At 34.4% G+C, this 25,282-nt stretch overlaps 1 protein-coding gene across 1 annotated transcript; it reads right to left on the reverse strand.

Annotated features, from left to right (window-relative positions):
• Positions 1–673: 673 nt before the first annotated feature.
• Positions 674–25,064, reverse strand: LOC128229169 (uncharacterized). Its single transcript, XM_052940895.1, has 15 exons — positions 24,989–25,064; positions 20,843–20,986; positions 19,116–19,221; positions 18,351–18,480; positions 16,661–16,864; positions 15,805–15,947; positions 15,271–15,430; positions 14,762–14,863; positions 13,628–13,741; positions 11,451–12,960; positions 10,985–11,112; positions 9,613–9,816; positions 8,264–8,385; positions 7,501–7,630; positions 674–6,544 (listed from the first exon to the last, which is right to left on the reverse strand). The coding sequence occupies exons 1-15, from the start codon at positions 25,057–25,059 to the stop codon at positions 6,369–6,371; spliced, it is 3,444 nt and encodes a 1,147-aa protein (XP_052796855.1). The 5' UTR covers positions 25,060–25,064; the 3' UTR covers positions 674–6,368.
• Between the last annotated feature and the right edge of the window lie 218 nt (positions 25,065–25,282).

The following is a 25,282-nucleotide window of genomic DNA, read 5'->3' on the forward strand; positions in this document are numbered from 1 at the left end:
TGAGAAGTGGACACATAAACCACTTGACCATTCTCACTCTTAAGACAATGGCGTTTATACAACTAAACAGGATTCCTAAAAAGCACAATTAACATTACTCTTCTGAACAATTGAATTAATCTGACATGAAAAGTTTCAACACAACCATCATAGGTCTCTAGTACATACTAGTTTTTATAACTGAAAATTCATACTCATCTTTATTTCCTAAAAATATGCTAATGCTTTAATACTAATTATGCAAGGACATAATAACACTTCTTTCTGGATAAAGGAAAGACAAACTTATACACTTAAAGGCGCACAATATAGGTCGATGCAAAAAGTATTTTTTCAATTTTTATGCATTTTCATGTTTGACTCATTTAACTAAATGATTAAACCTGAAAAAGGCATAGGATTTAGTACAGATTAAAAAATACAAACCTTTATAAATGTTGTTTTTTCAATTAACAGCTACGTATCCACAAACTCTCCATATACTGCTAATATTTTTTATCTGTACCCATTAAAAAAGTCATATGCCTTTTTTGTTTTGTTCACTAAAGTCAAATAAATAAAACATGATAATGCATTAAAATTTAAAAAAAAGAAAATTTCTGCTTCAGCCTATATTGTGCACCTTTAAAATTGAATAATACAAGTATTTTTTATCATTTTTATTATCATTTTTTATCGTCATTTTATAATAATTTTATAATAATTTTATCATTCAACAATTTTGGCATCTTCATTAAAACAATCTTTACATATTACCGGTGGTATAATAAATGTTTTAAAAATCAGAATAAAACAACTGATCGCTAAAACTATTAGTTACTCTTTTAAAAAACAATATATTGCACAATTAAGAAATAAAAGAAAGTGTATTCTCCTGCACTATTTAAAACAAAACAATTTCTAGTTCTATCTAGCCTTCTAAAACAAAATATTTTTTTATGTTATTGCACCGAATAAATTTGAACCAGACTTGAATATGTTCTTTGCCACCACGCATTAATTATTCCTTGATCATTAAGTCAGCATAGTTCATGCACAGCTGTCCATGGTGGCATATTGCTGCCATAAGATAACCTGATATCGTTCGCTCGCTTCGTGTTAACCACTTAATTTCCACATCATTTTCTTACCAGTTGTATAAATCTATAAATAGATGACTGACAACACATATCATATCTAGTTAACCTGTTATTATGATACTTACTAAGTGGAATTTGCAAAACATAACTTGATAAACTGAAAGTGTTGTACAGCATGGACAGGTAACAGGTGGCAGTTCTGGGCACTTTCAAGTCCGTTTTTAATTTTGTGATATTTATCTAACCGAAAACGTTTCACGAATATTAACTAGATAGCAAGAAATTCATTAAGAAAATTCAGTGGGTAACACGAAACAATGCGCGGCAGGAATATGCCACCATAACTATCAGTTCACTGACCTGCAAAAAAAAGTCTGGGCCAAGGCTTTCTTAAAAGTTTATAAGATATTTTTCTATACCTATTAGGGCTCGGCAGACTTTTGTGAGTACTTTATGAAATACTATCTTCTTTTAATCATTATTTCTCTCTTGGTCATACTATTTCCTCTTTGTAATGAGTAATAATGATTAAAATATTATTATTTGTCTTTAACTAACTTGGCATTTTTACGCCTATAGATGCAATTTTGACAAAAGAATAAAACAAGCACTATCATACACTATCAGCAATGCAATTGATCTATCAGCTGAAGGACTGAACCCATTTCAGCAAGGGGTCTGTGAGCCCAGGCTCCCTCCTGAGCTGCAGTAGTACATTGTAAAACTGAATGTTTAGAATCTCTTCATAGGGCTCTCCTGGCTTCATATTTGATGCAAACAGGATCCTCAACACTTACATCAAATCAGTAACAACCATCTTGTTAAAAAAATATCTTAATTTTTATTTTTGGTTCCTTAAATGCGTAAATCTGCAGAAATGTTACATCCCAGACTATTATGAATAAACATATATAATATTAATTATAATTGTTGAGTGGAAATTGGTTATTTGTTCAACTTTTTAAAGCACAATACAATTACTGTATAGTATGAATAAAACAAGAATACATTGAAATTTAGTCAATGCATTTCAATACGCTTGTGCTGCTCAAAACAACTTATTGATAATATCACACATCCCTAATATAATCACAGAAGCAAGTACAATACAATCAAACACAAAAATATCAAAATACATACATGCCTTACAAAAAAACAAAATGACAAACAAGTACACATGTATTTATATTGTGTATTTTTTTTTATCAGAAATGCTTTTAAATATCATTATAAAGGAACTATTTGTCAGAATTTCTACAACTAACTATCATTAATGAAATATGGCTTAAGCAGGGTTTTAGCTAGAGTAATGGGAGGGTACTACACACTGATCTTTTTTGGTAGCACCCTTCAGCCCTCAAGGAGATCAGCATGTGTACCCTCTGCCTTCATAGAATCAAATGCTTACGATAATCAAAAATTTCTTTTGTTTTAATTAAAACTTAAAATATAACAATAAAGTCATTCACACTATGTCTTGAAATATTTGTTACTTCAATTAAGCACGATTCCTACTATTGTTTGATGACATTCAATATGTTCAAATTCTTCACTGCCAGACACAGTGTGCCCTTTTCTGACATTTTTGCAGCTCTCTGCCCTTTTGAATATTTATGCGAAAAGCTACATAAACAAACAAGTTGCAAAAAGTTTAAACATAAACCTGGTCTAATGGCACTGGGCAAACGCCAATGACATATAACATAAAAACAAAAATTCACAAACAAGAAACATGGAAGAACAGCACAAAACTCCACAGACAGCACAGTGCATACATACTATGTATAAAAAACTAGGTATGTTTATCAAGGTACCTGGCTGAAAACCTGGCTAAAACACTGCTTAAGTTACAATTTTAGTGAACATGTCACTGCAAGTAGTAAAAATTACATTGGTATACTGGTATCTGATTTAACTATGTATCATGCAAAGATAAAAGAAATGAATAAAACTACAATCACATTCTTAATCAGAACACTCGACAAAGTCATAAAATGTTACTATCAGAGCACTTTACTTTGTATACAAACATGTACAAACTGAACATCCTTAAAGCCCTCAGAGTTCTCGTACAATCTTCAATTTACAAAAAAACAATGATATGCTACAATATACTTGAAATTTAATTTGAAATTTAAGACATTTGCTTATGAAGATCAAATAAATTATGGGTTTTGTCATATAAACTCTGACAGGAAAATAAATGTAAAAATGAGTCATCAAAAGTTTAACAGTACAAAATGCTTGTACTATGATAATACACTGTACAAATTCTCAGTACATTTTCTCTGTACCAGTTCAGAGAATCTGTGAACTTTAAGAAATGATCTTTGAAAATGTGTTTTAATCAATGCCGAAGCATTTTAAATTGCAACCACATGAGATGTGAATAAACAATAAGTTGTGGACAATAATTATGAGACTAACAAGGGCATCTTTAAATGGCAAAGCGTGTCCATTTCCTCAGTATACTAAGGAGCATACCTTGACAGATTAAATATAACACGATGGCCCTTTCAACATTGTGTACTGTCAATGGTAAAACATGCGCACAATTTTGTGTAAATGCAGGGGTCGACACTAACCATTTTTCCAAGGGATCCCAAAGGGACACTAACATTTGAAATCAGGTGTCCCTTCCTGAAATTAGGAGTCCCTTCCACTTTTTACATTATTTTCATTGTTGAGCCTGTTTTAATATTATATTCAACATCCTTTTACTTTTCAATTTGTAATGCAAGTATACACCACCATATTATACATGTTTTCAGCAGCATGTAATGACAGGTTAGTAGCACTGAATGGCAGTGAGGTATATTTTGGTCTCTAAGTTGGTAGATTGGGTTCAAAAGCGGGAGAATGTCTAAGTCCCTTTTGTTTTCAAAAACAGAGATGGATACAATGTAAACAAAAACTTGATGTTTAAGATTTTTGGAAAATACGCGTAAAATACATCATGGTTCAGAGTCTTGTCAAATGTCGGTGCTTTTCATTAAGAAACTGTAGGAATATTACATCTGGCTTGTGAAAACTCCAATCAATATTTAGTAGAGCTGTTGATAAATCAATCAGACTGCCCAACAGTCGTAGTGCATACTGGACGAGCAGACGACCAAAAATTGTGTATACATGTTAATTTTCGCGCCAAAAAGTCATAAAATTTTATAAATTGATTGAATTAATAAATAAAACCCTGCAAATTTTATTTCTATTTTTTTTTTTTTTTATCAAAGCATAAAATATATGTCTTTAAAATTAACAAAGAATATTGATAAGTTGAATGCCAATTAACAAAGAATGCTGAATATAGGATGCTGTTCTTTTGTGTCGTAAATGTTACTGTAAATACTCAAAGGTCGTATCATATTACATAAAAGCTATCACCAGAGTTGGCATCTTTTTGGGCGGTTCTGACACATAAGCAAAACAATTCCACATAAGTATTTTACCGATAATAAATCTCTGTCAGCTCTGACATTGTTTAAAATGTAAACAACAAAATGGAAGCGTTTACCTGCATGCGCCTTGTGAAATGACTGTTTATTTATAGATTCATGACGTAACTATAGTCAAATAGTCAGCTATACTTTCGCTTTGATGAGTCCGATAATTAATAAAATTGTTTTGACATGTGCTGTCAAGAAATTTAGGGGAGCCCAAATTTAGGTAATAAATTAATTAAATGCTACTTATTTATTGATATTTAGCGTTTATCAGTCAAAAATTTAAGTGTCCCGACGGAATACCGGACTTTGAAGTTCAGGTGTCCCTCCTGAAAAATTGGTGTCCTCGGGATCCCGGGACCCCGTTAGTGTCGAACACTGGTAAATGTCTTGAATTCTATTTGAATTATTATCAAGACTTCGCCAATTGCTTTGTTTTTTCCTGCCAATTGCTTTGTTTGTTCCTGCCAATTGCTTTGTATGACTATGCCAATTGCTTTAGCATAACTCTGCCAATTGCTTTGTATGACTATGCCAATTGCTTTTGCATAACTCTGCCAATTGCTTTGTATGACTATGCCAATTGCTTTAGCATAACTCTGCCAATTGCTTTGTATGACTATGCCAATTGCTTTAGCATATAACTCTGCCAATTGCTTTGTATGACTCTGCCACAATGATGACACTAGTGTTATGATAATACCTTATTAACTTTATCCTTAAAACAAAATAACAATCTCAAAAACAAACTTAATCTTAATAAGACAGTCACAATCAACAATGCTTTTTCATGAAATCAATTAATAGAATACTATACATTGAACATTTAAAACTCATTAACAAATGCAAATATTAATAAACAAACATGTACATGCATGAGAATATCACGTACAGTAGCACTAACTATTTCATGTCTGTTGTTTCAAGCCATATCATTGTTTGTTGCCATATCATTCAAACACTTTGTTATGTTTGCAACAATAACACAAAAAATATATATATATGTATAGCTGCATAAAGTTACTTACCAGGCATTTTTTTTTCTTATTTTTACCTCATTGAATGAAACAATGTCATATTGCATTAAGACCAAGCAATACTGAAACAGTAAAATATATTGAGCAACTTTTGTTTTATGTAAGTAGCTGACTTTGCGTAGCATAAGTATAAATATCCTTTTCAAGGAAAAGTTTGCGTAGTTTATCTCTCCTTTGAAATGTGTTAAATAGCAGCAAGGTTTTTGCTCTGCCTCGGAGCAGGGAAAATCTGGGGGACTTTTTTTTGTTGGACAAATTCAAGTCTTCAATTAACCACAGGTTCTGTAAAAACACAACTTGTGTAAAGCATGGTGTTTTCTTTGCCCCGGGTGTCAACTCTCAACCTGTAGGGTTATATATGTCCACAGGTGATATCTGCATCTCACCCTCCGCAAGAAAATATGTAGAACCTTCATAAAGCAGATTCCCTCAAGATTCTCAAAACGAATCAAAAATATTGTATATGTCATGCAAAACTTATCGAGGTAATGGGTTTCAAGTTATAGGTTTAACTTCAAGGCTTAAGTATGTCCACTGGTGATATCTGCCTCTCCCCCTGTGCAAGAAGATTTGTAGACCCTTCTCAAGGAGGTACACCCCAGATTCTCAGAATGCGTCAAAATATTGCAAAATTTCATGCCAAACTTATTCCGTAAAGGGTTTCATGTTATAGGTTTATAATATCCACGCGTGATTATCTGCCTCTCTGCCTCCGCCAGGAAAATATGTAGACCCTTCGTAAGGAGGTACACACCACATTTTCAAAATGAGACAAAGTTCCATCCAAAACTTCCGCAGCCTTGAGGAATTCAAGTTATTGGTTTAAGTATGTCCACTGGTGATATCTGCCTCTCCCCCTCTGCCAGGAAGATCTGCAGAGCCTTTTTGAGGAGATACACTCCCAGGGTCCGCCGCATTTTCATACTGTAGGTGGCAGACACTCCGTAGTAGTCGCCACGTTTCTTGTTTGTCAGGTGGTCAAGACCTGAAAGTAATGTACTGATATTGTACAATCATATTACTAGAATACAAATGTTAAGGTAGGCTAAAAAAGTATGATGACTTAAATCTAAAAGTAGGGATGTGATTGACTTGTCAGCTGAAACCATTTTGGCAATAGGTTTGCTGTGAGCTTAAGGACCCCAATGGGGGTAAAGAGGGTGAAGCATCCTGCAGCAGAAGCAAAACTAGCTTTTCAGGCTTAAAATTTGATTCAAACTGGAGTTTCAATACTAACAACCAATAAAGGAACAACCAAAATCAACCATTAAATGGTTTTTAAATCAGTTCCTGGAGCCATTAGATCTGCAGAAATCCACAGAAATCTGTGAACCAATCACATCCCTGAAAAGTTTTCAAAATTTAATATTGAAAAGCATGTATAGTATCATAAACTAGAGTTCTGATTTTTTGCTGTAAGTATCTCTTTTTTTTATCAAATAAACTGTACAAATACAACTGAGACAGCTTGGAGAAAGAGTATGTTAAGTGTAACATAAATTTCAATAATCAAATATTATATTGCTCAAATAATGCTTAAAACAAAAACTTACAACTCTGTTTTTTTATCAGTATTTTGAGAAATGACCTTTACCCTTGGAATTGGGAATTTTGAATTGTATTTTACAAATTTTGGGATTTTTTTTCGAAGATAACTATGAAAGATGAATAGACTTATATGATATATTCAACCATATATTAATGGTCAAGAACATTTCAAGAAAACTACATTTCATTTTAGATTTTCTGATTTCAAGATATAAGTAAATATATATTTTTAAGAATTGGAAACATACCCTAATATCGGCCTTAGAAATGGCCTTGAAAAAAACAACCTGCACCTGTACCAAAGCTTTCAATCCTGGCTTTAGGACTAATCCTTAACTCTATTATCCCAAATAATTAAACATCTACTAAAAGATGTATGATTAAGAAAGTCACCTATAGCATCAACCATGGCAGCCTCCCGTGTGTAAGCCTCCACGGGTATAACACTCTGGTAGCAGTGAAGAGACACAACCCCCTGACCACTGCCCCAAATGTCCAGGATCCGAGTCACCTTTTCATTGACCTGCAAATACACAGAACATAACTGAGTCAAGTAAGTACCAGTAAAAACTAGAAGCAATGTCATAAGACAGCCCCTTGACAACACAAACACCCAGATGTCTATAATATGAGACACCTTCAAGGCTTGCCAGTGGCCTGCAAAGTACAAAAGTAAATTGGTCAAATCATGGAAGTATGCTCTTAAAGCAGTATATTTATATTACATATATATATATATTTATATTACATGTAATTGTATAACAATAAACATCAACCACACCCCAAAAGGTCATGAACTTGGGACACCTGACTGACAGTCATTGAATTTAGAATTTAGGGTGAACAAGCCAGAATCCCTATAAAAGTGCTTGCCAACTTAAATACATGTGCAAGCTGACACTGACACGGACAAAAGTGATTGGTCCTAAAAGCTGAAGAGCATAAACTATTTCGGCAAAAGGTTGGGGAGTGCACTGAATGTGGATAAAAGGGGGTGAAGCACTCTGCTGCAGTAGCAGAACTAGCTTTTTAAACTCCCTTTTTGAGGGCTCTCCTGACTTCAAATATCGAAATCTGTGAATCTGCCGACAAATCATATCACTGAAAATTGAAGCAAACAAAAAGCTTAAAATCATGTCAGCCACACCCTGTTTACCTTGTTAGTTTGTTTCTTCTGTTGTTTGATGGCCTCATAAAGGTGGGAGTACGGACGAGCTCGCTTGCCTTTTCCAATGTATACAGTCGCTGATATGAATGTCCTAAATACGTCAAGTTCATCTGGAATGAGAGAAGCAGGTATTTTTATAGAACTGTGGGATATCGTTAATAGGTGTTTAGAACTGAGCAGAAGAAATAACTGTTGTTTTTTTTTTCAGATAAAATAAACTTAAATAGAGCTATCTTTAATAAAGTTTAATCTTCAGCACAATTATAACTTCTTTGCACAAACAAATTAATCAAAAAGCTAGACTAAATTTAATTATCCTTCAAACTAGGCCTGGGATATCCCAGTCCCTAATATATCCTAAGCCAGAACCAGCCACGAAATAATTTAATGAGCATGTGAATAGACAAATTAAATACGCTATAAAATTACAAGATAATGTTTTCAACATATTAGGGAATTTATGAATCCCTTATTTTAAGATTAATAAAGGTGGAATTTTTCAAATGGGAATGAGATTTGTTATGGGTTAAATCATTACATACACACTTTTCAGCTGACACTATTTTTAAAACTTTTCAAGCACTACGGTACACATATCTACTCAGTGTCTATATTATCTTCCAGCTTTATATTTTTCTACAAAGGAAGGGCCTTCCTTTACTTACATCTGGTTGTGCTAGAACTCAATAATTCATTTAGGACTCATAGCAGAAGTCATACATTATATTGCAAAAAAAAGGTTTAAACAGGGCTTCCATTAAAGGAAGTTTGGAAGTATATTACTCCCTAGAAATGGGTCAAAACTCCCAAAAATGATTCCCTGGAAGTACAAAAAACATCCAATATTTTTACGAAAACATCCAATGTTGAAAGCTTGGAAGTTCAAAATATCAATTCCTTGTGTCAATATTAATTTTATGTGGGTCACAATTTCATTCAGTCTTGAAGTAAAATTAATCATTATAATCTAAATCTGTGAATTTTGGAAGTTATGGTTGAAAATATTTTATTTTTAACATACTAGTTGAAAAAATAGTAGAAACATTTATTTTATTTGGGGGACTTAACTTCCAAATTTCAGTGAAAAACTTACAATATTGATGGTTAGGAACTTCATACTTCCAGTTTCAAATTCTTAATGGAAGCCCCCAGGTAAGACAAGGCAAGACAAGACCAAGGCTTCTAAAAACCAACAATTTGCCTTTTTTTGCCGTTTTTGACCACACAATTTCAGTAACAGAAAATGGCACATAAGTTGACAAAACTGTTCTCAAGTAGTCTTTTCCCATTCATTTAACTCGAATGAATCAAAACAGACATGATAAATTACACCCTACCCATATTACAGGCCCTGTTAGGCAGATTTTGTGTTATCCGAGGATCCAACAGCAGATAATTGAATGATGACTTAAGCGTGCCCTCCCGCCATCGTCGCGCAGGGTCTGGGTTTTGGAATGCAGTAAATGTTCGCTCTTCAAGATCCCGAAGGCCCGTCATATCTTGTAACCCAGATAGGGCTTGTCGTAGTTCGGCTGAGTATTCTGTTCAGCAAAGAATAAAAGAAGGTGTTGGTATTCAACATATTGATGTCCTACCTGAAGCAAACTTTTTGCAAAATTGACTAGAACAGTCACAACAAGGCGTCCAGGGTTTGATTCCCAACTGAGAGCATGCAAGGTTTTTAGTTTGCCCCACACTCGTGTAATATCATGCCAAAGCAATTAATAAAGCATTGTTATTACTTGTTTCCTAATGGTTTTAAAATAAATAATTGTAAACTAAACTTAACCAGAACTTCGCAAGTTGTAAATCAAACAAACAATTAGCCGTTAAATGGATATTTTGTAAATAAAAAAATAGTGCATGGATACCTAATCTGATGAATTAACTAAAATCCTTCTCAAAAATGATCTAGACTGTTAGTCTTGCAGAGGAAACCTTGTGCAGGAGACCTGGCCCATTACTCATATATCACGTCAATATTTCTTAAATTTTTCATAGTCAAATCAAAAATGTTTTTGAAATAAAAGTATGTATATTCAATAAAATCAATGTCAATAAAGTATTTCTGATATTCTTATATTATTATATCATATGACCAGTGAGAAACTTAATCTAGGAAAACGACTTAAGCTAGGAAATGACCTGAGATGTTTTATGAATACCAGCCCATTTACAGTGACAAAGTATTGTCAATGACTTAAAGATGCACTTTTACTCCCAAATAAGATTTACCACAATTAATACAATTGTTTTAATATACCAAATCGGATAAATAAATGTTGAAATCAATGGGTCTTACGAAGGATAAGGAGCTTAATTTGAAAGAAATGTGCAGAAAACACGGTATTTCTGCCTAATGAGACGATAGTAGATCAGAGTTAATATTTTATCACTCACCAATCATTTAATATTTTTGCGTTTTCATCTTATAACAACATGGTTACCATATAATTATCAGTAATTAATATTTTCCATTAATGCATTATCTAGGAAGAAGTTAAAGGTTTATCACTCAAAATTCATGTTTGTTAAACATGTGTATATGTATTGATTTTGAATAAGATTGTCACTTTAAGGTTTTTTATTTTCACTGTCAATATAAGTATATCTTATCCCTCTTTTTATAATGGATCAGTCTAACACAACTTCAAAGCCATAGATATTGTTTAGAATTATTTTCCATATGTGATTGATTATTCTTCATACCTGGTTTTCTTTTTGTCAGAACTTTTTTGTCTGGGTCCTTCTCTATCTGACTGAGTCTCCGTAGATATTGCTGTCTTGTTGTTATGGTAACAGGGCCAGGGTCATCTCCATGGCTACACAGTCTTGACCTGAATATTGAATACCCTTAGTTAATTTTCATATTAAGTGGTAAGCGTAAGAGTTAAACAAAGTGAGATACAGCCTGAATTTATGTTTACGATCCAGGTAATCTGACCACATGAAGTAAAAAATAAATATTTCCTGACCTTGCATAATATCTTTCTAGGAAAATAAAAAAATACATGTAAAGTATAAACAATGATTTGTTTTTTTAAGGATTGTCAAACTCCATATATAAATGTTTTAATACATTACAGTTATGTTTAAATTTTTCATCTTTGTATATGAGATTTATTCATAACAAACCACCAGCTTGTTTTTTTATTACCGTTATTTATTTGTTTACCTGACAGCCTCATTATCAAGAGACAGCAGTTCCTGTGAGATGGGTTGCTCATCTGACTCCTGCGAGGCAGCACAACTGTCATCAGAGAGTATAATCATTGCGTTATCTCTCCAACTATATACCTCAGTGGCCTGAGAATCAAACGAACCCCTCGCAGAGGTCGGAACGTGACCAGGAAGTCTTGCATCGCTTCCCACAGTCATTCCACTTGCTACACTATCAAGGGACTTCCGACTTCCCTGACTTCCGCAGAGGGACGGTAGATGGCGCTCTATCAGCGTTATGCCGTTTTCCTTGTCTGTGTAAATATAGTCTACAGTTGAAGCGTTGCTATTTACACTACCACAGGCAGTAGACGCAGATTCGCGTCCATAAAAAGCTATATCCAAAACATTATTCTTGTCTTTCACTTGCTGTTTTGCATGCTTGCAAGCTCGAACTTGAGACCACAACTCATCCATATTTGGACTCAGCTTTTGGTTGTTTCCTACCGCCTTTTTGGACCTCCTATCATTATCATTCATGTCCACTTCTGTTAAAAATTCTCTATCATTTAAATTGGCAGTTGGTGAGTAATCATCCAAAAATCCCAAATCTTTAATTGACAGGGTATCTGAACTTTTTGCTGTTTCAGTGCTCAATGAACTTATATCACTGGGATGAAATCTGCTTTGAACGACATCTTCGGATGGTCTCAGTCTTGAAATCTTACCATTCTCGCCACCAACAGTATCTTCACTCAACGAGCTAATATCGCTGGCATGGAATTCTTTCTTACTGATCTGCATATTCCTAGAATCTATATTCCTATCAAAAAAGCTTTCATCATTAGTGAGTATGGAATCGCTAAAATCGTCCAATTCTGTCACATGAGTCAATGTACTTTGTCCAAACATTCCATCTCCGGACTGAAGGTCAATACTTAGCCGGTTCATCTTAGAATATAAATCATTAACAGAGTCTTTGCTAGTCTGTATCTCTGATCTTCTGCCATTTGTATTAATAAGTGTAGAATTTTTCATCTTTGGTACTGCTTTGTTTTCCTGAGTTTTTGGTATTCTCTCCGGCTTATGATTGTCATTCAGAAATCTACTTGAATATGAGCTTTTCTTTGGTGACAAATGATGATTATTTTTGGTTGATGATCCCTGAGAATGATCTGGCAAACAATCTTGAGATACACTTCTGCCTGCACTGATGTAATAGGATTGTCCTTGATTTTGAGCACTTTCTCCATGATTTTGAGCACTTTCTTGCTTTTGTTTCCATTCATATTTATCTACATTCCATTCGTCTTCCTCAAATACTCTCCTTAGTTTACCACTTTGAGAACTCTGTCTTGCACAGTTTCTATCAGATTTATTCTTGTCCCTCTCAGAGACTTTTTCAGCAAACCTGTAAGCTGGTGTTTTCTCACCCTGTTTTCTACTGAGACCAGCCTCACTATTAGAGATTGTAGATTCATGGTTGAACACAGACGTCATCAGGTCAGGAAGGTCCCCACAATCACCTGAAATAAGTGTTATAAATGATTAATTTGGTTTTCTAAGAAAAATGTTCTGCACAATGAGTAATACCCAGTTAACCTATTTTCGGGTTAACCTATTTTCGGAAGAGATTTCATGCCTTTTTAAATTAAGTTCCTGCAAAAATTGAGATTTTTAGAGTCATGTTATAATTAGCAATATTGGGAATAAGAATCATGAACAAAATCATCATTTTGGGCAACATTTCTCTTTGAAATTAGTGTATTTAACCTTAAATGTTACCCAAACATGCTGATCAATGCATTTAATATTGTAAATGTACAAAAGTTCGGAATGAATTCCATCTGCACTAAAACTCTGCGCCTTCTATAAGGAGCATGGTGCTTGTCAAGAAACAAGGCTTTTTGTGATAACAATTTCATCTCATTTGGGATTTTTTTCTTGAAATTTGGAAGAACTATATATATTTGGCATTGGAAATAGGACAGACATTCTGAAAAATGACATGGGCAGAAAAGGGCCTGAAAGTATATATTAACTAGGATCAAAGTCACTAAGTACATTATGGCAAAAACTCTGTAATTTTAAGTATCACATGCAAAAGCAAAAAGACAGTGCATGTCTTAAAGTACTGTTCCGGGTAAATTGGGTCAAACAATTTAAACTAAGACATTTTTCTCTTGTTTATACCAGAGCACATAAGCTGATCAAGTTCCTGAGCCAATTTGTAGCAAGTGTCACATAAACTCCCCTCATGGCTCCGGTGTGTTGCTACAGCGCTACAGTATTCACATTTATCCCCATCTGAAACATACATGTAGCACAAATTAATGTTTATACACTATCCTAGGTCTAATGAAAACAATGAGTTTTTAGAAGGTATCAAATTCTCTCCCATCCAGGGTGCAGTTCGAATCCTAGGCTCAACATTATCTACAATTGTCCCTACTTAAAACAATGTGAGAACATGTGCATGTTAATGTCTTGGGCATAATGGTGCACTCAAGCTGGCCTAGTTTGAGAGCAAGTTTCACGAGTATATGGCAGGTGTCACACACAGTTTTAAAAAGTAAACAGGATTAAAGCAGATAAAAACAATACAGCTATCATGCTCAGGTCAAAATATCATTAACAGTGAGTTGTTTTAGCACTCCATGTCCCAGGTCTGACAGACATCTTTTGAATTAATAATTGTATCAAAAATATTTACATGAAGTGATGTACATTATTAAGAAACTGTCTATATTTCATTCACAGCTAATTAAACAAATCAAAGTCTTGAACTAGAAATGTTAAGGGTCTAAGATTTATGGCTTATGTTATTCATGACAGCTTTACTTAATATCTGTCTTACACACTCATACATGCTTTTGCATTTTTTTACTTCATTAAAGGCCTATAAGTTGGGGCATGAATGTCATTAATTATAAAACACGTCTGAAAAGTTTGAAAATCATTTACAAGCATTGAAGTTTTTTTAATACTATTATTTTTAAATCTGTAGATTATGATTACAGAGGGCATGATAACGAACCGTCTCAAGTCTGAGTTCAGACTGCAAATCTTTATTTCATTTTGTTCTTTCTTTCTAGGTGAGTTTGATAATGAAATTTGCAAAATTTAATAACTAGCTCAAATTGTACAATTATCCACATTTACTTATGTAAAATGAATGGAATCAAAATAATACTTATAAATTTAATAAAAGTGCTTTTCTGAGTCTAAATCCAGACGTGCGACTTTTCATAAACATGGCACCAGAACCTCTGAATATACCGACCAAAACTGAGGGTGTGGCTTAAATCAATTAACTATGACTCCTACCTGTGAGCAGGTCCTGTGAATCAGGAACTTGTAGCAGCTCTCTGCGACAATACTTCTTCGACCTGTCTGCACCATCTGACCGCCTCTCTTGAACACTTCTGTCTGAAAGTTGAGAGAACAACATTTTTTTTCCTTTAGTGAGCTTGTCATGTTCTTAAAACTAGATTTAGTAAGGATGACAATTGGTTGTGAAAGAACATCTTACAACCTTGACCCCTAGATAATGAGTAAATAGTATATCGGTCAGGTTTGGCTCTATTGAGAAAAATTATAGAAATTGAGCAGGACGCACAGCTGGACAAACAAACTTACGTTCTAATGGTGCAATTTTAATATGCCCACCCTTCAGGGGCATAAAAATACATGGAAGTAGAAACTAACAATAGCCGGCTACTGCCTTTTGCCGGACATTACTCTTCAACCAATAAAACAAAATTAATAATATAAACTTCTACTGAGCCAGTAAAACTCTTGTTAAGTCCTCTTTGATGTCAAATACATATACAAACCAGTGTTTCTTGGTGTAGTGTTTTGACTGTCATAAGTAGGATTCTTGATGACTGTATTTGGACAATGGCTGGAGTAGTCATCGTAGCTCTCATCATCACTCTCGTCAAACGACTTGTTCAGGGAAATGTCTTCAGTCTTCTGTAATACTGTCTCTACGTCCTGAAATCACCAGACAGTATATGGTTTTCAAACATAAAGACAACAAATTCTGTAAATATCTATTATTTAACATTTATAATCCCAGAAGGAATTACCTTTGCGCAAGAGTAACACTTCTTAGTACCCAGTATCAACCTGTTAAGGGTTCCTAGCTCTCCGTCCAGGTATCAAAACTGACAATCAGTAGAGGGCTTGTCTACTGATGCAGGTTATGAAGCTATCAGGGTTTACACAGAGTACAGCAATCAGGGCTTACACAGAGTCCAGCGATCAGGGTTTACACAGAGAAGAACTAACGGGTTTTCAGGCTCATTTAAATCAGGTACTTATTATATTGATCAAGATTTAAGAGCTTGCATACTGCTTGTCCCTACCTCACCATCGCATGTAACAAAGCTGTCACAGTCTGTGGAGGGCTCATTGTCCGAAGCACTCAGATGAAGTTTGAGAGAACTGTCCGTGCTTGAGGGTTCCTCAGTCATCTCTGGGATTGACTTCCTCTCTATGTACGGGTGGTCTGTGATGTAAATATCTTTTTTCAGTAGTGTATATATTGTACACTGAAATCATATGGTTCATACTTTTTATGTGATATTCCTATGTCCAGCATTATAAAATACATGCCATAACAATGCCATGATGTGATCATTGAAATAATCAGGGATGTGATTGACCTGGGAGCTGAAGGGCCGACACTTTCAGAGAGGGGTTTGGATGCAGCTCTAGCACCAACTGGCTTTTTAGAAGGCGTTTGGGAGCTTTCCTGGCTTCAAATTTGGAGCAAACTGGAGTGGCAATACTTCCTTAGCAAATAAAATTAACTATTAAAGTCAACTACAAAAAAAGTTTTCTTATTTTGTATTTGAACAAAAAATAGGCCTTTAAACTAATGTCTAAAATTTCTTGGACAAATCTATCACTGAATATTCCGATGTTGATGTATATGTTAACAAAACTTACCAATTTAACCTCATTTTTTATCAGATATTTCTATTTTTCAAATGCAGGACGTCTGTTTATATGCTAATGAAATTCACGGCTTAAACCAAATGTTTAATTCATACTTTTCAAGCCTAACAAAAAAACCTTATAAAAGCCGCCGACACTAGTAACAAAAAATCAAAAGTGAAAATTTATTTAATTTAATTTTCATATTTACCACAAATTATATAACTCTTGAGTCTCTAAATACCAAAACATACAATTACAAATCATTCACAGAAAACCAACCAGGTGAAGTTACATCCATGAGGTGTGTGCCCTGCCCCACACCGAAGTACTGGTCCACTTGCCTCTGCAAGTGACGCTTATACACGCTTGAGTTTCTTCGATGTGTGAAGTCCCGCAGGTAGTCTTGGAGTTCTTGCGTGTCATACAGGGATGGGCTGGATTCCTCTTCAGAGTTATCAGACTTAGCACTTTCTACACTCAGCCCTGGATTATAAATACAGTGAAAACTTATAACATGTTGTCTGAAAGTATTTGGGACCTTAAAATTACATTTGCGATAACAAAACTTCAATACATCAACCAAATTGTCCATGTGACACATCTCGAAGTATTATTTTACCTATCAGTAGTGTTAGCATCAATTGCTGAGTGTTGAACAGACATCTCGAAAACCATCAGTTTTAAAGGCCTGTCAGGTAAATTTGACTCTGTCCAACTAAATTTTTAATTGGGTCAGTCTGTTTCACATTCACATTTCACATCCAGATGTAAAACATAATGATGATTTAATCTTTATAAATTATCAAACACCGCTTAAAAGTAAGAAAAAAATATTTTGTTAAATAAAAAATCGCGTCAATCAATATTATTGTTAATAAACATTTGCTCATGAACACTATGTCATGTTCAGTAGTGAAGATCAGTGCTCCAGCTGGGCCTAAATAGCAGGGTGGGGCACCCCGCTGCCCTTTTCCAGCACCCTGCTGCCCTTTACTACACCCTGCTGTGCCCTTTTGTTTGACAGAGTCAATTTTCAGAAATAAGTATGAAAATAATAAATATAAATAGTTTTGACACTAAATTAAAGAAAACAGCTAAGGTATTCATAACTAACTATTAGGATTGAAAGTAATTACAACAAATACACAATAAGAATTCAACATTGGCCCTTGCAAGTGCCTGATCAAGGCTCAATGAAAGTGCCCTTTTTAACCTCGCACCCTGCCCTTTTCAAATCCTGGCTGGAGCACTGAAGATGTCGCAAGCCAAACATCATCCAGCATTTGTCTCCCATAGCAATACATTACCATATAATGTAAATTCAATGTGTATAGATCATGCGATGTTTTGAAACGCTACAATGATAAACTTGTGTCATGAACATTGGAATGTTTCAAAGTATAGTTTCAAATGTTCCAAACAAAAATCTTATCCTTTGAAGCATATTATTCAATAACGAAATCGGTACCTGTACAATCTGAAAAATACACAAATATCGGAGGCTGTCAGTCCGAATGACCAACACTTTTTCTGAACTTTCGCGATGTGTATACTTGCATATTTTTATTGATTTCTTTGTGCTTAACAGCATTACATATTATTTTTTCAGCCTTATTATCGGTCAATTGTTACCAAACAAAACTTCCAGATTACCGGTAAATCTCCTGTTTGACCAACAAAATGATTTTTATAATTTTAAGAATTCATTCATTCATTCTGGTGTCAAATTTGAGTTAAAATTGTTTTATAAAAAAACAACCCAAAAACATGTCATTGTGTAACTTGTAAAGGAATATGCTTGTCCACTGTCTATCTACTAATGCTTGATTGAGTATTGGGACATGATAGTGAGCTTATCAGTTTCTAATCCATCTACTAGTATATGAATTATATTTCAATAGTTACATTTACTTGAAAATGTAAGTTATCGGTAACTAAAGACTAATATAACAAAGATGTATCTACTAACGTTTAATGGAGTATTTGGGCGTGATAGTTGGCTCATCTGTGTCAATGATCTGTTTGACATAGTACTCGATGGTTTGGGCCGTCTCCTCATGCCCATAACTGTAGGCCAGCTCAGACGCACTCAAACCTTCCTGGAAATTGTCCCAAAAATATCCTGAATGTATTCAGATACAAAGACATTTAATAACATATAATTAACAATTAATAATTAGATATAATTCCTCTTCTTTATTAAACACTGAAAAATTAATTACACTTGGTCAATTGCACTGTGGCCTTCTTTATTGCATACAGTCAAATAATAATCAATTTGATACATGGGCATCAAATTCCAAAACACAATCCCATGAAAGGGGTCCATTAACTCTTCCTAAATACCAAGTTTAGTCAAGATATGTCAACCCTAACTAAATTTATTTATTTTCAATCATATTTCAATTCTTGGTAACACTTACAGTGACCTTAACCTTCACCCTAGGGCCCCCAAACACAATCCCATGAAAGATATTCTTAATTCCTTCCTACATACAAAGTTTGGTCAAGATATGTCAATCCTAACTAAAGTTATTCAGTTTCATAGGTGAGTTTGTCAAAGGTTAAGAAGACTACCTACCCTACCTGTTTTTGAAAAAATGCAACCCTAACCGACTCAATTTTGTTGGCCCTAGAGAAAACCCTGAATGACTGTTTTATGCATCACTTGACACATACTCAGACATTTACAACTGAAAGAATGCAGAGCAGGATAGAAGTGAGAAAAACAAACCTGATCCTTGAGGAATGGATCGCCACCATTAGCAAGTAGCATACTGACACATTCTGTGAACCCCCACATGGCAGCTACATGTAGCGGAGTTGTGCCATCCTCTAGACTGTATTTGAAAAAAAAAGGGAATAAAAATCAACTTTTGGAAAATACTAATCATTCCAAAATGGCTGTTATAATAGCAAATTCGTACATTTTGCTGAAAAAGAGCTAGTCTTGTCAAGATTTTCAGTTTGCTGAAAAAGAGATTTTGTTTATTTTTCAAGAAATATATTTCGAAGTTTGGTTTGGATTTTAACTTCAAACTGTATGTATTCAAAAGTAGTCATTCCATGTAAAAAAAAAATTGTGTCAGTGTTTGTACGCATTCTGTTGAAAACCATTCATATTGATTAAGTGTGTAAAATAACCCTTTATCTTTCCTTATAAATATTGTTATTATTCATTTTAATGAAATTGAGTATCTTGAAATTTGCACAACACTATTGTTCATAAAGTGATAATTTGCTTATGGTCTGCATGATTGCATAATTTGTGTGCAATGTGTATTGTATATATGAGATAGATACATGTACAATGATATTTTATTGTATGAAATCACAATGTTTTTATATTCTCTCTTGTTTTCAGTTACAAAATACAACCGTTTTTGTGTATAAGGCTTTTGAATTAAGAAAAAAGAAATACACAGAGCAAATGTTTCGTTATACTTGTTCATTTTTTACCTGCCGTATTTCATTGACTATATGTGTATGAATTGTTTAAAACAAAATAATTTGTGTTCTGTTCTGTTTTTGGCTAAGGATGGGATATACATGTACATATATATGACAGTATCATAACACAATTAAAGAATCTGTATTAGCTATGAGTGTTCAAAAGCTTCTGTTAATGTTTATATTCTTTGTAATCCAATGCAAACAATGATATGTTTATTTTATAGATACACAAAACTTTGTTAGTTATTATGATTATTTTATAGTCTCACAAAAAGAATTTTATTCTCAACTTAGTTTATAAAACTATTTTGAAATATAATGGCATTAATTATTCAACTTGAATTTTCAAGAATATACAAAATCAGATGAAATGCTCTGAACAGTAAAGACAAGATTAAATGCAAGTACAGCCTGATTTTGTTGCTAAAAATCTGTTCTCAGAAACATGTGTTGGGAATTTGATACGGAGCAGTATTTATGACTTTGCGGCTTTCCTTAGATCATTATCAGTGAGGTGTTAATAAACACTGACCCCTGGATAGCCTTTATCAAATTGAGCAGTTTTTGGGGCAAATACTTGGGACTGATTTGGCCTTTTTATTCATTGATGGAAACTGTTTTTATCAAATTGGGAAAATTTTAAATTTCGCAAATTGCAAACAGCCTTTAGAAAGCGGTAAAAGGCAACACAAAAATCACTGGCAGTATGGTAATTTTATATCCCTTTTTTAAAAGTATAAACATCATAAAGTCTTTATGATAAAACCAATTTTACACAAATATTTTGTTTTCAATCAATCCAAATAATTAGACATTAACAGTTCAAAATTAGACTGAAAAAGCCTCAATTCTTACACTTGCATTTGGCATCAGCATTTTGAACAAGCCCTGCTATATATGAATACAAAATTTAAGCAGGCCCAATAAGCAGTTTACAAGTACTTCTAGATCTCCAAAGATTTTAAACATAAATAATATTATATGAGAACAAAAATTAAAAAGATATACCTGACATTAGGGTCTCCTCCATACTGTAAGAGCAAGCTCAATGTTTTTAGCCCCAGTCCTGCAGCCAGGTGCATTGGCGATGCTCCAACAAACTGGCTGATCTTGTTTGGGTCTGCTCCTCCATCCAGCAGGTACTCAGCATCCCTGTATAGAATTAAACACCTTATTTTAACAACCCGGTACAGTTTTAGCTTACAAGTTATTGAAGGCACCTGGTCACTCGCTCAAATTCTGAATAATTAATGAATATAAAGAAGGGCTTGTACAAAAATTTGATGCCAAGCAATAGTATAAGAACTACAATTTAACACCGGGCAAAAGAATTGATAGTAATAATGCATCGATGTTGAATGATAATGACAATTGTTCAATATATTCCCGACAGTGATCTAAACTGGATTTAATTTATTATAAGGGTCGTTATTTTCACATAAATAATATATTTTGGGTCACAATTACTGTTGTACATGTACACAACCTGTCAGATTTGTCCCAGATTTACAGATATCGGGATACTTGGTAAACAATTGACACATATATATAAGTGTTTAATAGTAGGCAATAATATTTACATAGAAAAAATTTATAATGGAGATAATTTCAAAGTTGAGGCCGCCACGATTCTTTGTGTAAGGACCGTATGCTACTTTTTGCTGGGATGGTTGACCTCATGAGTCAGCCATAGTAAAAAAATCATCAAAAGACTCGTTGACTGGAATGTAGGTGGACAAGTATACACTTGAAAGTTGTTGTGTAACAGGGTTACGAAACAAATGTCAAAATGATTAAAAACTCAAACTTTTTGAAAGTATATATCCTGAAGTGTCGGTCTAGCCACAATAATGCCTGTAAGGGGAACCTTCGTTATGTAACAGTTATGCACCAGTCAATTGTAACCACGGCCCTCCCAGGTCCGGGGATATACCGGGGATAGCCGGGAAAATGGGCAGTGTTTTTACCTTCCAAGTGGCCCCCCAGTGCCAGGTAAATATGTTGGTTTTATTTTCGGGCCAAAACTAGCGGGGAATGGTCCTTTCCTATGGTCTTGCACTGGGGCGCAGGGCCATTTGGCGGGAATTTAACCAGCAGTTCGTCCCCGCTGGCCGTTGATTTTACCCCCGCTTGGCTTGACTGAAAGTCAAAGTCCCCGCTATTGCCCCGACCGTGGTTACAATTGACTGGTGTACTACTGGGTATGATTTACAGAAGCCCAACATCAAGTGTTGAAAACGACCAAAAACTTATTAACTTGATAAACAGCTCTGTTTCATTAAAATATGACCAATATGTGTTATTGGGAGACTTTAATTACAAAGACATTGATTGGAAAAAATGTGAAAGTAAGTACTCAGAGGGAGCATCGGGAACCAAATTTTTAGATTGTGTACAGGATAATTTTCTACACCAACACGTTTTGTCAGAGACACGGTTTAGACATAACCAAGCACCCAGTTGCTTAGACTTGGTTTTTACAAATGAAGATTCAGTTATCAACCAAGAGACAATAACTATTAATTCCCCTCTGGGATGTAGTGACCATTCTATGATAAGTTTTGAGCTGGACGCTTCATACGTGAATCATAATGAGACGAATGAGAGATTTCAATACTATAAAGGTAATTATGAAAAAATCAGAGAAGATCTTTCTAGTGTAAACTGGGACAATTTGATGGAGGGGAAAAGTGTAAACGAAATGTGGATTGTGTTCAGAGATACTTTATGTGACAGTGTAGACAAACATGTACCAAAGAAAAAGTCCAGTATCAAGAAATGTAACAGTCCATTATGGTTAGACAGAAATACAAAACTTGCAACTATAAAGAAAAACAAAGCTTGGAAGAAATACAAATATTCTAGATCTACGACAAATTATAATAAGTATGCAGAGGCAAGAAATGAATGTTCTAGAGAAGTTAAAAGTGCCAAGAGAAATTACGAACAGAAAATTGCTTCTGAAGTGAAAACGAATGCAAAGTCGTTTTGGAGATATGTAAATTCTAAAAGGAAGACAAAGGACAAAATAGGTGATCTTAACAAGAGTGACAATACCACAGCAGTGACAGATGAAGAGAAGTCTGAGGTACTAAATGGTTTCTTTAGCAGTGTATTCGTGAGAACAGACCCTATTAGTGACTCAATTGAAAGGGATATAAATGTTCAGAACCTGCTTATTGATTTACATATTACTCCTGAACATGTGGATAAAGTGCTTAAAACTCTGAAGCCAGATAAATCTCCTGGACCTGACAATATTCACCCAAAAGTTTTAGGTGAAACAAGTGATTTAATCAGTTATCCATTGTACTTACTATTTAGTAAATCCTTGAGAGAAGGAGAAGTCCCAGAAGACTGGAAAAAGGCGATTGTCACACCCATTTTTAAAAAAGGAAGTAAAAAGGATCCTAGCAATTATAGGCCAGTGAGTTTAACGTGTATTATTTGCAAACTTTGTGAAAAGCTAGTTCGTGATGCATTAATGATCCACTTGAATCAAAACAAACTTTTATCCAATGACCAATACGGATTTAGAAGTGGCAGGTCCTGTGCAATTCAACTTCTTGAAATATTAGACGAATGGACTCAACTGATAGACGAAGGTAACCCAATTGATGTGATTTACTTGGATTTTAGTAAAGCTTTCGATAAGGTGGCACATGATCGTCTGTCTATGAAACTGAATAATCTTGGTATCTGTGGTACAGTACATAAATGGATAAAATCATTCTTACAACATCGTGTCCAAAGTGTTCGTATTGGATCATGCGTTTCATCTTGGTCAAACGTGGTCAGTGGGGTACCTCAGGGAAGCGTGCTGGGACCGGTGCTGTTCTTGTGCTTTATAAATGACTTGCCGCAAGTGGTGGAGGGTATAGTGAAGATTTTTGCAGACGACACTAAGATTTATTCGGCCATAAGCGATCCTCAACAATGTGAAAAGTTACAGCAGGATCTTGACAATTTATGTAACTGGAGCACTGAAAGTAAACTTAGCTTTAATGCAGGCAAATGCAAGGTCATGCACATTGGGTCTAATAATGATTGTGCTAGATACACTATGCAGGACATTGATGGAAACTGCGTTAAAGTCGAGTCAGTTGCTTCAGAAAAGGACTTAGGTGTGATTTTTGATTCGAGGCTAACTTTTGAAGAACACATCACAGAAATTGCTTCCAAAGCACACAGAGTTACTGGAATGATATGGAGATCCTTTGAGTTCATGAACAAAGATATGTTTCTCAACCTTTATAAGTCAATTATTAGACCAATTGTAGAATATGGCTCTTGTGTATGGTCTCCATACCTAAAGAAGGACATAAAAAGACTAGAGGATGTTCAGAGACGCGCCACCAAATTAGTTAAAGATGTATCGGACTTGTCATATGAGCAAAGACTAAAAGCCTTAGGAATTCCAACTCTGGAATATAGACGAGATAGGGCGGATATGATCCAGATTTATAAGTCTGTGTATGGCCACGATGAGTTAAAATGGGATCATCTCTTCACTCTTTCGTCTGGAGACCTAAGAGGACATCATCTCAAATTTGTCAAGAAGAAAAGCAAACACAATTCAAGACTTTATTCATTCAGTCAGAGATCGATTATGTACTGGAATTCCCTTAGTGAAGAGACTGTTTCTGCCAAGTCCATAAACCAGTTTAAATCAATGCTTAATATTGAACATTGGAATAGAAAAAAGTTTTTATGTTAACATAACCGCACTCAGTTGAGAAACCACTAAAGAAGACATTTACCAGAGGGGCCACGATAGCGAAAGCTAAATTTACGGCCTGAAGATTACAGATTACAGATTACAGATATGGTGCAATACCCAAACAAAAGAACGTCAAAAGACTCTGAAACGGCTGTTTAAACCAACTACAGACGTACAGTACTGGATGGCGACACCCATACCTCTGTTACACTTACGGAGGCCTGGTAAATGCACGATGATAAGTTACTATTTTTATTCGCAACAAGCAGTAACAGGATACCATCAAAAAGAATACACATAATACGAAATTGAAAGTGGTCAAATTCATTTAAAATGCAGAATAAATATTGAGTTCAAGAATCACATTTTCAATACAGATAAGCTACGTATTTATAATAAAAGATTTAGCATGAAATTTTAAATATTCATCCAACCCAAAATTATTCTCTTGTAAACAAACTGCAAGGTCAATATTGTTGTTTTTGTTTATGTTGTTTTTCGCCATCTTGAATCTACCGCCATTGCCTTATTTTGCCGAATTCATACATCATCACCAGATAAGGTTATGACCAACTATATATTTAAAATATTTTAAAATCGGTGGATCTGCACCATTTATTCTTAATTTTATACGCAATTATTTTAACATTTCTCAGGGGACGACTACCTTTTTTATATTTTCTTTTGAGGCAATTTGAATTTCATTGGTTCTGAATTGGGCCATTTTT

The sequence above is a fragment of the Mya arenaria genome, chromosome 3 (assembly GCF_026914265.1).
Source record: "Mya arenaria isolate MELC-2E11 chromosome 3, ASM2691426v1".
Taxonomy (NCBI): Eukaryota; Metazoa; Mollusca; class Bivalvia; order Myida; family Myidae; genus Mya; species Mya arenaria.